The 14,622-nt window shown below is 47.8% G+C and overlaps 1 protein-coding gene across 1 annotated transcript in view; it reads right to left on the bottom strand.

Annotated features, from left to right (window-relative positions):
• The window catches only part of LOC144752239 (uncharacterized), a 212,306-nt gene that overhangs the window by 75,347 nt on the left and 122,337 nt on the right, over positions 1 to 14,622 (bottom strand). Inside the window, exon 8 of the mRNA XM_078640238.1 lies at positions 10,211 to 10,318. Coding sequence (XP_078496364.1) covers positions 10,211 to 10,318 — 108 coding nt within the window. The remainder of the gene's footprint in view (positions 1 to 10,210; positions 10,319 to 14,622) is intronic.

Below are 14,622 nucleotides of genomic sequence, written 5' to 3'. Positions count from 1 at the left end.
GCCCCACACTGATGTCAAAGCCCTGACATGAAGTCCAGAGCCCCGCTGTCAAGGAGAGTCCAGTCGTAGCCCCACACTGATGTCAAAGCCCGGACATGAGGTCCAGAGCCCCGCTTTCAAGGAGGGTCCAATCGTAGCCCCACACTGATGTCAAAGCCGGGACATGAACACCAGAGCCCCGCTGTCAAGGAGAGTCCAGACGTAGCCCCACACTGATGTCAAAGCCCGGACATGAAGTCCAGAGCCCCGCTGTCAATGAGAGTCCAGACGTAGCCCCACACTGATGTCAAAGCCCGGGATATGAAGTCCAGAGCCCACTGTAAAGGATAGTGTGATCTTGGATATCTGACCAGTAAGACTAGGGTAAAGCCACCAACTACGGTGCCTGTGAGAATGGGATTATTCAAATGCCAGAGTGAAAAGATGCAAATGTGTGAATTTCCTGAATTTGAGGTCGTCATTTTCAAGTCTTAGGTGAATGAGTAGAAAACTCCAGAGGAAGGAGCCTGGTAACGCAGCGAGCGGCCACCGTACCTTTTCTATCTCAATCGATGAGGTGAACTCAGTCCGATATTAGCTGATCTGAGACTTTGATAGTCATTATGACTGAAGATTGCGCCTTTTGCACCATCTGAAACTACATCCCAGTGGATCAAACCTGCTTCAAAAGGACTGAAGAGTGGACTCCCTGCAGGCTACGGGTTAACAGAGCTCACCTGGACATCACCACAAAGAATCCCAGCCTGGGGTGCCCCAGGAAGGAGTTCTAACTGGACCCAGCCTGCTGGGGCGGGCTGCACAAGACTGGTGAGAGATCCTCCAGAACAATTTATGAAGGTGTGTCCCTGTCAGAGCAAACGAAATGACTAAAAGGGGCACTGTTGGTTTCTAAGCACTAGAAAGTGACTAATCTTTAAAAGTTCATCTCTGGTTCCCTACAGTGGATTTATTTCGTTTTGGTATCATTTAAAAGATAAAAATATTTTCTATTTTTATTAAATTGGTGTGGGATTTTTATTTTGTGTTGTGTCTTAATTATTTACTGAATAGGTGTTTTTAAATGCTTTACATACCTGTCTTTGAAGTTAAGCCTGCCTGCTCGCAGCCAAGCTACCAAGGGTTCAGCATAGGAATAATGTTCTAAGACCGATTCCGAGCCCTATCATGAGTTAGTGGCCTTATTGCCAGTGGCAGGCCTACATTTGCCCCTCCCAATAACCCACTTTCCAACAGCGACAATACCTTCAGGTTGAGTTTGTGCTACACTTGTTAAAAGTGCAGAAAATGCACTAAGAGGAAAAAGTAAAGCCTTAACATAAGAAAAGAGAAATTGATACTCGTATACTAGCTGATTGAACAAAGTGGAACCAGAATCATGGCCAATGGCAGCTTCCCACCTTAAATTGTGCAATCTTAGACAAATATTTTATTTCACCAAAACGGTTTCTTATTGCATATGACGAGACTTTCAAATATGTGAGGTCAGAATACCAGTTGTTTGAAACTACCACTTTCAATAAGCACTTCTCAATGAAGTGCTATACAATGTGCCCCTTCAATTTAAAAGCTTCCAAATGTAAAGAGGTTTGCTTTTTTCTAAACTTTAAAGAGACCATCACATTTTACGTGGTTTATTGTATGATTTACCGAACAACCATTTGCAGGGCTCGTGCTCGAACATCAGAGCCCGACCCTCGGCTCGGGACCGGCCCTCCCTGTTAATTTGTTTGCTGGCCCACCTCTATTGTGTTATAATATACGATTATAATATATGACTTTACAGAGCGCACAAATCATTCCAGAAGAAATTAAATTAAATGAAATACCAGTATTTGTAAAGCGCACAGCTACCTCCGAAGTGGTGTCCCGGCGCTGGGGGCCATCGGGAAGATTAAGCAGGCTATTGCCCAGGGTCACATGGTGCTGGGCTAACCTGCCGCCTGCGATCGAACCATGAGCCCTGTGGTCCAGAGTCAGGCACCCTGGCCGCTGCGCCACACCTCTTATCTCGGCTCTTGAGCAGTCTACACAGGTCATAGGGCCAGATGTAGGTAGGCTTTTACCGGTCGGTAATGGCCGAAATCGGCCGTTACCGACCGGTAAAAGCCTTTTCCTATGTAGGAGACTATTTTTCCGATTCGGTAAATAACGAATCGGTATTTACCGATTCGGTATTTACCGAATCATCATATACCGATTCGGTATTTACCGAATCAGTGAATGAGATGTAGGAAGCGGCTTTAAGAATTCGTTATTTACCACCAACTATTAGTTGGTGGTAAATAAGGAATTCCTATGTAAATGCATAAATGTGCATTTACACTTGTGCCATGTGACAGACATACATGCCCTTAGGGCATGTATGTGTGCCACATGTGCACACAAGCACTAATCAGGGGTGCAGCAGGGTGTCAAAGTGCCACCCTGCCACCCTTGAATTTTTTCCAATTTTACCGAATCGGTTATTACCGATTCGGTAAATACCGAATCTTACCGATTCGGTATTTTTTACCGAATTATTATGTACATTGCAATTACCGATTCGAAAATAGCGAATCGGTAAAATTTGGTATTTTCGAATCGGTAATTTACAATTACCTACATCTAGCCCATAGTTCGGATAACATTAGAGGTTAATGAACCATGCTTTAAGGATTTTTTAAATGAAGGTAAGTCAGAGTAAGAAGGCAATGAAGGGATCGTAATGCAGGTTCAGGTGGGGCGCGGGGAGGAGGGCTGCAGGCCTGTTCTGGGCTTGGAGTTTAGAACCGAGGCCTCCATTCCTCTCGACCCTCAGGGCATTCCCTCAGTCCTGGCGCCCGGACAAGAGGTTTCTGGTCTGGAGAGGGGATCCATAAGAACACCAGATCTGGTCCCCTTGTTTTCGGGGCCTCTGATGGCCTCTTGGCCAGACCGCACGCGCCCCCAAAAAAGCAAAATGTCCTTTTTACTGGATTTCAGAGAAGGGAGATGAGCCGTCATCGGAGGGACCCCTGGGTACCAGAGGTCAGTCAGTGACGCAATGTGACGTTCACTCATATAGCGCCTAGTGAGCAGAGAGCGCTTCAAAGATGCCCTTTCTTTCACGGGGCGCAGTGGAGAGATCTCGGTGAGGCAGATTTACAAGTGATCTGTGGGGAGATGAGGGGTCGCTGCTGAAAACCACCTCTAGATATTGTTCTGGGTCAACGGGGGAGGGGGGAACTCGGGTCACTGCTCCAAGGGGGGAGGGAGCAGAGGAGGCTTACAGGCGATTCGGCATCTCTGCCTAGTTTATGTGGGGGTGCAGCAAGATGCCCTGCATCCAGCAGTGACGAATGAACACAAAACTGTAAAATAAAGAAGTGTAGCATCTAGAAGGGACATGGAGGCGTTAGATCTAGGAGAGTAGGGTCTGCTTCTTATAGTTACCTCCATTTTTTGCTGATGTTTCACTGTTTTCGATTTAGTCTGGCTGGGATCCTGCTATCCAGGACCCCAGCCTCGCTGCTTTCTCCTCTAAATTGATTGCATGTACTTTAGGTACACTCCAGATTGGATTCAGGGGTACCCTTATAAGTCCCTAGTATATGGTATACTATGTACCCAGGGTATAGGTACCCCAGAGGCCTCCCAGGGGATGCAGCATGTATTATGCCACCCCCGGGAGACCATTTAAAATGACACCACAGGTCTGCTACTGCAGCCTATGTAAGGTGGTGTATGCACCCCTTACTTAGATAGCCGTTCACTATATCTATCCTATATCACTGCACATATAAACCTATAAGTCACCCCTATGGCAGCCTTATCAATCCTGAAGGCAGGGTGCTGGGTTTTGTGTGAGAGGGTGCCCATGCATGGGCAGGACCCCTCTGCAGCCTTTGGAATCTATTCGCTGGTTGTTCTGTGATGCAGCCATATCATATACTCTTAAGTGCATTATAACCTCGCTGTAAATGCTAACTTTGGAATGGCTGCATGGAAACATTTCGTATTTGGTGTCAAACACCTTGGAATCATACCTTCCCGCCAGTCCCAGCAGGAGAGGTATGATTCCACCCTCCAAGAGGGAGAAATATGACAGCGCCGATACACCCGGTACCAGCTTTCTCTACCCTGGCATCACAAGATGGATGCTGCCAGCCACAGATACGCGTCTGCCCTCCTGCTGCTGGATGAAACACCGGCAGGGGAGGCTGGACAATAGGTTTCCTGTCACAGGGAGGTGTAACCACCTCCCAGACAGACTTTAGTGTATTGGGGCTGGGTGGGTGCACTCCAAGAGTGCTTTGAAGTCTGCACTGGGGTCACATTTGGTGTCCCTGTGCATAGTCCAGCTCAAACCTGTTGCAGGGGCACTCAGCCCCTGCTCTGGCATGAAACTGGACAAAGGATATGAGTGTAGCCACCCCTCTGTCCTGACCCTCCCATAGGTGGGTCCTCAGAGTTTGTCCCACCCCTTCCTTGGGTATAAAGTAGGAACCCCTGGCTACAGCACTTTAGATATTACATGGACTAAACTCTGCTACAGAAACCAAGTATCCTTTGATGATCTACGCTTTGCTGGACGACTGAAGAATCTCCCTTGGAGTAAAGGAGTTAATCCCCTGCAAGGCAGGCACCTCTACGCATCTGACTGGTTTGCAACTACGCAGCTCCTGAAGGACTCCAAAGATTTTGCAACACAGGAGGTGGGTTCCTGTGCTTCCCCAAGGCCAACCAGTGCTCTCAGCAATCCTGAGACCTGCAGCCCTTGTGGGGACCGTGCAACCCGAACCCCTGGATACCGTGCACATTTGTAGCAGCATATGCTTTTTGGCGATGCCTGAGGCTCTGCTTTGGGCTACTTGTAGTCCAAGCCCCGAGCAGTGTTTCCACCGAAGATTACTGGCCTACACTCCACGAGTGTTCCGTGGGCTGGTGTTTTGTGATTCCTCTCAAGGTCCCTTCGCGATCCCTGGTCTGTCGACCTGTGGGTCCCTGTGAAGGTAACTTTCACTTTCTGTGGACTTTCCTGGTTTCTCCAGACGTACCCTGACTCTCCATCACTTGGGGAGTCCCCAGAACCTTGCTGGTCCTCCCCGAAGCATCTTTTTACTCACCGCGTGGGTTGCTGTTGCCAAGGCTTGTTGGTCTCCAATCTGGACTCCGACCCCCCAGCACTCGACATCCTTTGTGGGACAGATCGCCTGTGGACTTTGGTCATCGTCGTCATCTCCTGGTCCCTGTGGCAGCAGAGTCAAGCTTCCATAGGATTGTACGGAGCTCGCGGCTGTGTTCTCACACTGCACGCTTCCCCCGTGGGTCCCCTGTGTCACTACCTTGGGTGGGTCCTTGGGGTCCCAGCGGTTCTACAGGCTCTAGACACTGTGTCTAGTCAAGTCGTGGTTGTTATACCACTTTCTTAGTATATGGTTTGGTCTCCCCCTGGAGCCCGCTGTGTATTGTGCTATTTACTGTTGTTCTAGTACTATATTATTGTGTGCCTTGTGCTCTAATCTCATGAAGAGATTAGTAGAGAGTGTTTAGTAATAAATACATATATTTTATGTATATACCTGGTGTGGTTCTCCTTTCATTTGGTCATTCAGGAGGTTATAGACTGGTAAAACAAGCTGCTTTACATTCCTTCAAGACTTAGCCTGAAGGCTGCTCTCCACAGCTACCACCAGGATAGCTTTCTATATAGGTTGTCTTTAACCCCTTGGCGGCGGCGGTAATTCCGCTGGGGGGGAAGGGGGTCGCGCGGCCATGCTTATGACGGAACCACGCCGTCATGAGCCACGGGCGCACTGTGCTTATGACGGAGTGGTTCCGTCACGGCTCCGCCCACTCACTAATTCGCCCGCACAGGCGGGGAATCAGTGCCGCGTGGGCGGAGCGGCCGTGGCATGACGGAATCACTCCGTCATGAGCACAGTGCGCCCGTGGCTCGTGACGGAGTGGTTCCGTCATAAGCACAGAACGGGTTAAACCTGCCATCAATAAGGGTCGTTTGGACTGGCGCGAGGTGCCCACTAGAATAGTGGACAGCATGTGCCAGGCCAACGTCTCACACTAGAGAGACGAGCCAGGAATGTGAGGAGAGGGCTGGGAGGCCCGGCCATGGGTGGTCCGGTGGGGGCCGGTGGCCTTCCGTCTCCCCAGCCTCCTCAGGCCTGTCTGTGGCCCAGTGCTGCCCTCCATGCTTTCCGTGCTGCGGATGCATTGGGGAGGGGTGAACCCCTTCATGCAGCGTGCATGCCAGGCACTTCCCCACCCCCCCGAGGTTCAGAGCCCACCCTCCAGCTCAGCGCCCGGTGCGGCTGCACCGATCGCACCCCCCTAAAGCTGGACCTGCATAGACCGGTGCCTGTCAGACCAGCCCTTTGGGCATTGCCCGCCTGCCCTGTACGCAGTTCACCTTTGTGGAGTTCACGGTGTATCTGATCCGTGTTGGACTTGCTCCACATTTCAACGCTGACGTCACGTCATGCAGCCCCAGGGGCCCCGTCCTCACGTGCACCGCTCCGGTGCCAGCTGAGGTGTAATTAATTCACTTCCACCAGGGAGGCCCCTGGTGCACGAGGAGTGATTTGTAATTAAGATTCACCTGCAGATGTCAGGGAAGTGGAAGCCCTGCAGCTCTTCCTGTCATCCTGAGTCACGAGGCGGGGGGCGGGGCCTGGACCTGGGGGCGGGGCCATCCCAGCCGAGCCTGTTCCCGAAAGAAGTCCTCCTCCCTTCCTTCTAATTACATGCCCGTGAAAGGACACTTTAAATGCAGGTGACAATGGGGCTCAAGTTCACCAGGTTCCAGTGTTATCGACCTTCGAAGGATGAAACGCCGAGTCGGCCGGTGACCCCAGGCACCTGCAGAAGGGACAGAGATGTCTGCAGCAGGCACATTAAGCAAACGAACTACCTTGCTAGACTCATTAGGCTGCATCGTAAGGCTCCCTGACTTTCTAACATTAAGCATTGGTAAAGACAGTGTCAGCAAGGCCCTAAAATGTAGGGGTGGGTGTAACTCACATAATTTCCTGTAGTCAGGGAACAAGTCCTATAAAAAGAAGTGGGGGGAACTAACCAAGTTAGGCAGTATGCAAGTGACATCATGGCGAGTGACATCACGGCGCTGCATCACAGGAGGTGACATCATAAGAAGTGACATCAGATCTTAGCAATGTTTAGCAGGTCTCCAATGAGTACATTTGAGGGCATTACAAGACTTAACAAAGGAGATTTTGCTTCAGGGTTGTGCCAAAAAAGAGACTCAATCCTGATTCAAAATCTGATCCTCAACTTATATACATATTTTTTTTTAACTCTGCCACAAAGAAATTGCTAACAAGGAGAAAAGTGGCAGCAAATCTGTTCCACTTAACTGCTTGGAAAGTTTGCATTTTAAAATATCTGCTGGGATTAAGGCACCTGCTTCAGAAATCTCTAAGTGCCCAGTAAATCTCAGGAAACAATAATAATGTTAAAATAACTTTTGAGGTTAACACATTCACTAGATAGATCTGTGTTCTGTCTAGTCCCAGTTTTGAATCGAAGTTCTATAGAGGGTTAATTTGTCTTCTTCACAGCATATTATCTAAGTTAAAGATGACATATTTTATTTTATGTAGTTGGGTAAGTAGGTACGTTACTGCTTTTAACACAGAGATCCTTTTGTTTCTTGCAGTTCAAAAATTGTAATCCTTCTAATATAGCTCAGTGAGCTATGAAGGTCAAGTGACTCCTACACCTTGCAACCCCCAGTGTCCTATATATCACATCCTGTACGTTGATCTACACACACATAGGATTTATTGTCCTATAATGTGTGTATGTGTCGCAAAACGCTCCAACACCCTGCATTGGGTAGAGTAGCGCTACAAAAGAAATAAAACAACATAGTGATGATTAAATTGTTTGTGTAAATATCTGGACAGACCAATACATTTGACATTCTTACAGTGCATGAATAAATCTTAAATACAGGAGCTGAACAGAGTCACAACCACGCCTCTCTTAAGCACAAGTGAAGTAATAAAGTGTGTGCCTTTTGTTTCCCCTCATTGCAGCTCCAGCTAGGTGTGAGGCTTCAGATAGCTGCCAGCCTGTACAGAACAAAAGGAGGCCTGTGGCCCCTAACTTTGGCCTTTCTTTTGGCCTCTCGTCGAATTTAAAATACAAAGGGCCCAAATCACAGTACTAACTTAAGACAAAATCCTAAACTTACTACCATTTTGGTATTCACAGAAGGCACTTACTCATTTCAGTATTCACAGAAGGCACTTACTCACTTTGGTATTCACAGAAGTTAGGACTCCTAACTTTAAGACCTTTAAATGTCTTCTGTGAATACCGAAAGTCTTAATGTTGGGATTTTTCTCAGTTTAGGAGTCCTAAAGTTAGGAGTCCTAAAGTTAGGAGTCCTAACTTCTGTGAATACCGAAATGAGTAAGTGCCTTCTGTGAATACCACAATGAGTAAGTGCCTTCTGTGAATACCGAAATGAGTAAGTGCCTTCTGTGAATACCGAAATGGTAGTACGTTTAGGATTTTGTCTTAAGTTAGTTCTGTGAATCGGGCCCAAAGCCCCTTCTCTGCCTGCAGGTTGCTGCTGGACAATGCGCAGGTGCAGTTGACTACTCCCAGGTGTCGGAAAATCACACCTGGACAAGTTCAGAGTAATTCACTGGGGCCCAATTTCAAGGCAGGGTGGACAGCGTCCACCCTGTAAAATAAGGGGGTGGATGCCGTCTACCCGCGTGTACCCCTGAATTGTGCCCTGACTTTAGTGTACTTACAGCAAATGTACGCGTGATTATGCAGAATTACGCGACGAGGTAACCCAGCATTTGGCGCTATTTTCTTAACCTCAAATGTAGCCTTGAATATATAATAGACATGAGGACAGATTTTGCGCTAAGGAAATAGCGTTAAATGCAAAAGAAGCCGAGCAGCAGCACGCTAAATTGGCTGCTCCTGTATTAGGATATTTTTTGTCAAATTACTCCTAATTATGCAAAGAGGCGTAATTGCGTAATGTTTGGCAATTTCACGTCAAGTAACACATTTCTCTGTTGTAATTAAAATTTCGCCAAGGCCCACTAAAAGGGCACATCTGGGGATTGAGGGTCTGCAGATGAGGTCAGCGACTCTGCTGACGTGTTCCTGATGTCCGGGTTCCATCAGAATCTAAGGGTCGTTGGTCCGGACGGTCCTTATCCCGAGGAACAGTGACCCTGAGGACTGGTGTCCCTGAGAATCTAAGGGTCGTTGGTCCGGACGGTCCTTATCCCGAGGAACAGTGACCCTGAGGACTGGTGTCCCCCCAGGACGGCGTCCCTGAGAGTCTAAGGGTCGTTGGTCCAGACGGTCCTCATCCCGAGGAGCAGGGACCCTGAGGACTGGTGTCCCCCCAGGACGGCGTCCCTGAGAGTCTAAGGGTCGTTGGTCCAGACGGTCCTTATCCCGAGGAACAGTGACCCTGAGGACTGGTGTCCCTGAGAATCTAAGGGTCGTTGGTCGGGACGGTCCTTATCCCCGAGGATCAGTGACCCTGAGGACTGCTGTCCCCCCAGGACGGCGTCCCTCAGAGTTATCGACTTGAGGCACGGTGTCCTTGGGGAGTGGGTTCCCAACCCTTCTTTCCTCTTAAAGTGCCTAGACTGCGTTAAACAGGAGTAGCGCCTCCAGGGGCCGCTCCTTCATGAGAGCGGAGGAGCCTCACCCCACTTAAATGCCCCCCAAACCCCAGGGATGAAAAATAAAATGGAACTTCTTGACCATTAAATTGTTCATCATCCCGTCCTGAACCGAGTGTCAGGAAGGGGCGGGGCCTGCTGAGTGGCAGGAGGGAGGAGGGTGGGCAGAGGGCTGCCGCGGCACTGTTTTTAGGTGTGCACGTCTCTATGGTCGTCTGTCTTGCGATGGCCAGCCAGACATGCGCACTTTACACCTCTCAATCCCGCTCTCTTAGAGAGCGCGTGCAGGCCTCCAGAGCGCTGAGGAGCGCCAAGAGAGGCCGCTCCCTCCAATCAGGATGCTGCTCTCATGCTTGTTGACCGCATGTGACCAGCGCAGGGATTGGTCAAGGGAGTTTGCTGGTGCCGGCCCTGCTGCCAACAGCAGAAGAGGTTCGGAGCGAGGAGGACGTGTGAGGTAAGGGTTTTTTTTATATTCCCCCCCCCATCCCATCCACCCTGTAGGCGCCAGCCGCCACTGAGCACCTCAGCCGTAGGGGTAAGCTTACCATGGCGACGAAGTGCAGAAGACTCAGGCCCGGCTTGTTCGCCTTGGTGTCGGCCAGCTTCAGCAGGGATGAAATGTGGAACCCCGCGGCGTTGCCTGCGTAGCCCCCCTGTGAGGTAGAGAGAGAGGTCAGTAATACCTCCGTGAGGTAGAGAGAGAGGTCAGTAATACCTCCCTGTGAGGTAGAGAGAGAGGTCAGTAATACCCTCTTTGAGGGAGAGAGAGAGAGAGGTCAATAATATCCCCCAGTGAGGTAGAGAGAGAGAGGTCAGTAATACCCCCCAGTGAGGTAGAGAGAGAGGTCAGTAATACCCCCCAGTGAGGTAGAGAGAGAGAGGTCAGTAATACCCTCTGTGAGGTGGAGAGAGATGCCAGTAATACCCCCCTGTGAGGTAGAGAGAGAGGTCAGTAATACCCCCCTGTGAGGTAGAGAGAGAGGTCAGTAATACCCTCTGTGAGGGAGAGAGAGAGAGGTCAATAATATCCCCCAGTGAGGTAGAGAGAGAGAGGTCAGTAATACCCCCCAGTGAGGTAGAGAGAGAGGTCAGTAATACCCTCTGTGAGGTGGAGAGAGATGCCAGTAATACCCCCCTGTGAGGTAGAGAGAGAGGTCAGTAATACCCCCTGTGAGGTAGACAGAGAGAGGCCAGTAATACCCCCCTGTGAGGTGGAGAGAGAGGTCAGTAATACCCCCCTGTGAGGTGGAGAGAGAGGTCAGTAATACCCCCCAGTGAGGTAGAGAGAGAGGCCAGTAATACCCCCCTGTGAGGTGGAGAGAGAGGTCAGTAATACCCCCCTGTGAGGTAGAGAGAGAGGTCAGTAATACCCCTGTGAGGTAGAGAGAGAGGCCAGTAATATCCCCCTGTGAGGTAGAGAGAGAGAGGTCAGTAATTCCCCCTGTGAGGTAGAGAGAGAGAGGTCAGTAATACCCCCTGTGAGGTAGAGAGAGAGGTCAGTAATACCCCCCTCTGAGGTAGAGAGAGAGGTAAGTAATACCCCCCTGTGAGGTCAGTAATACCCCCCTGTGAGGTAGAGAGAGAGAGGTCAGTAATACCCCCCTGTGAGGTAGAGAGAGAGGTCAGTAATACCCCCCTGTGAGGTAGAGAGAGAGATCAGTAATATCCCCCTGTGAGGTAGAGAGAGTGGTCAGTAATACCTCCCTGTGAGGTCAGTAATACCCCCCTGTGAGGTAGAGAGAGAGAGGTCAGTAATACCCCCCTGTGAGGTAGAGAGAGAGGTCAGTAATACCCCCCCTGTGAGGTAGAGAGAGAGGTCAGTAATACCCCCTGTGAGGTGGAGAGAGAGGTCAGTAATACCCCCCTGTGAGGTAGAGAGAGAGGTCAGTAATACCACCTGTGAGGTAGAGAGAGAGAGGTCAGTAATACCCCCCTGTGAGGTAGAGAGAGAGGTCAGTAATACCCCCTGTGAGGTAGAGAGAGAGAGGTCAGTAATACCCCCTGTGAGGTAGAGAGAGATAGGTCAGTAATACCCCCCTGTGAGGTAGAGAGAGAGGTCAGTAATACCCCCTGTGAGGTAGAGAGAGAGAGGTCAGTAATACCCCCTGTGAGGTAGAGAGAGAGGTCAGTAATACCCCCTGTGAGATAGAGAGAGAGGTCAGTAATACCCCCTGTGAGGTGGAGAGAGAGGTCAGTAATACCCCCTGTGAGGTAGAGAGAGAGAGGTCAGTAATACCCCCCTGTGAGGTAGAGAGAGAGAGGTCAGTAATACCCCCCTGTGAGGTAGAGAGAGAGGTCAGTAATACCCCCTGTGAGGTAGAGAGAGAGGTCAGTAATACCCCCCTGTGAGGTAGAGAGAGAGGTCAGTAATACCCCCTGTGAGGTAGAGAGAGAGAGGTCAGTAATACCCCCTGTGAGGTAGAGAGAGAGGTCAGTAATACCCCCTGTGAGATAGAGAGAGAGGTCAGTAATACCCCCTGTGAGGTGGAGAGAGAGGTCAGTAATACCCCCTGTGAGGTAGAGAGAGAGGTCAGTAATACCCCCCTGTGAGGTAGAGCGAGAGGTCAGTAATACGACAAAGCCCTGCGCCGGGCATTAATGAAAGACAAGAGGGGGTGAGTACAGAGGAGTGAGGAGGTGTACACATGGGCTGAGGCGTACAGAGGAGTGAGGAGGTGTATACATGGGCTGAGGTATACAAAGGGCTGAGAAGGTGTATTCATGAGCTGAGGTATACGGAGGAGTGAAGACAATGTTTAATTACATTAATATAAAAAATTAATTACTAAAATATAATTAACAATACTTAAAATAACTTTTAATAATTAAATAATTAATGAAAGTAAAAAAATATTTTTTTTTCATCATATTTCTTAAAACATATATATATAGTAACAAAATTTAATTAAATAATAGGCAATATTGTAAATGTACCGCAAAAACCCCAAACTGACCCTGAACCCTAAAAATACCCCTTTACCCAAAAACTGAAAACTGACCCTGAACCCTAAAAATACCCCTTTACCCAAAAACTGAAAACTGACCCTGAACCCTAAAAATACCCCTTTACCCAAAAACTGAAAACTGACCCTGAACCCTAAAAATACCCCTTTGCCCAAAAACTGAAAACTGACCCTGAACCCTAAAAATACCCCTTTACCCAAAAACTGAGAACTGACCCTGAACCCTAAAAATACCCCTTTACCCAAAAACTGAAAACTGACCCTGAACCCTAAAAATACCCCTTTACCCAAAAACTGAAAACTGACCCTGAACCCTAAAAATACCCCTTTACCCAAAAACTGAAAACTGACCCTGAACCCTAAAAATACCCCTTTGCCCAAAAACTGAAAACTGACCCTGAACTCTAAAAATACCCCTTTACCCAAAAACTGAAAACTGACCCTGAACCCTAAAAATACCCCTTTGCCCAAAAACTGAAAACTGACCCTGAACCCTAAAAATACCCCTTTAATTTAACATAATTAGCAATTAATCAATTAAATTAAATTAATTACCAATTAAATTGTAAATAATTAACATATATTATTTAATTACCAATTAATTAATTATTACTACCAATTAATAAATTTACATATTTAATTTATTATAATTAAATTACTTCCCACCCTATTCCCCTATAAACCCACAACCCGCTACAGAATAAAATTACACAATAATTAAAAAAAAATATTAATTAAAAATAATTATTAAAAAAAATGACACTTTTCACATATATTATAACATAAAAACACTATAAATAATTAAATATTATTGAAAAAACTATATTTTTTACTATCTAGATTATATACTTGGATATTTTCAATGTCTATATTATTTACAGTCGATATTACTTCACTTACCTTAAAAACGATATTTTGACTGTCGATATTCTGTCTAGTCGATATTTTCTCCAAACGATATTTAAAACTCGATATTCTTTCCAGTCGATATTTTGGAGTCGATATTATGTCTGTGCACCAAGAGGTGTATACATGGGCTGAGGTACTCAGAGGAGTGTAGAGGTGTATACATGGGCTGAGGTATACAGAGGGGAGTAAGGAGGTGTATACATGGGCTGAGGTATACAGAGGAGAGAAGAAGTGTATACATGAGCTGAGGTATACAGAGGAGTGATGAGGTGTAAACATGGGCTGAGGTACTCAGAGGAGTGAAGAGGTGTAAACATGAGCTGAGGTATACAGAGGAGTGAAGAGGTGTAAACATGAGCTGAGGTATACAGAGGAGTGAAGAGGTGTATACATGAGCTGAGGTATACAGAGGAGTGAAGAAGTGTATTCATGAGCTGAGGTATACCGAGGAGTGAAGAGGTTTATACATGAGCTGAGGTATACAGAGGAGTGAAGAGGTGTATACATGAGCTGAGGTATACCGAGGAGTGAAGAGGTGTATACATGAGCTGAGGTATACCGAGGAGTGAAGAGGTTTATACATGGGCTGAGGTATACAGAGGAGTGAGGAGGTGTATACATGAGCTGAGGTATACAGAGGAGTGAGGAGGTGTATACATGGGCTGAGGTATACAGATGAGTGAAGAGGTGTATACAGAGGGCTGAGGTATACAGAGGGGAGTAAGGAGGTGTATACATGGGCTGAGGTATACAGAGGAGTGAAGAGGTGTATACATGGGCTGAGGTACTCAGAGGAGTGAATAGGTGTAAACATGAGCTGAGGTATACAGAGGAGTGAAGAGGTGTATACATGAGCTGAGGTATACAGAGGAGTGAAGAGGTGTATACAGGGGCTGAGGTATACAGAGGAGTGAAGAGGTGTATATATGGGCTGAGGTATACAGAGGAGTGAAGAGGTGTAAACAGGATCTGAGGTATACTGAGGAGTGAAGAGGTGTATACAGAGGGCTGTGGTATACAGAGGGGAGTAAGGAGGTGTATACATGGGCTGAAGTACTCAGAGGAGTGAAGAGGTGTAAACATGA

The sequence above is a fragment of the Lissotriton helveticus genome, chromosome 4_2 (genome assembly GCF_964261635.1).
Source record: "Lissotriton helveticus chromosome 4_2, aLisHel1.1, whole genome shotgun sequence".
Lineage (NCBI taxonomy): Eukaryota > Metazoa > Chordata > Amphibia > Caudata > Salamandridae > Lissotriton > Lissotriton helveticus.
The sequence above is the reverse complement of the archived record's forward strand: the minus strand, read 5'-3'. Positions and strand labels throughout refer to the sequence as shown.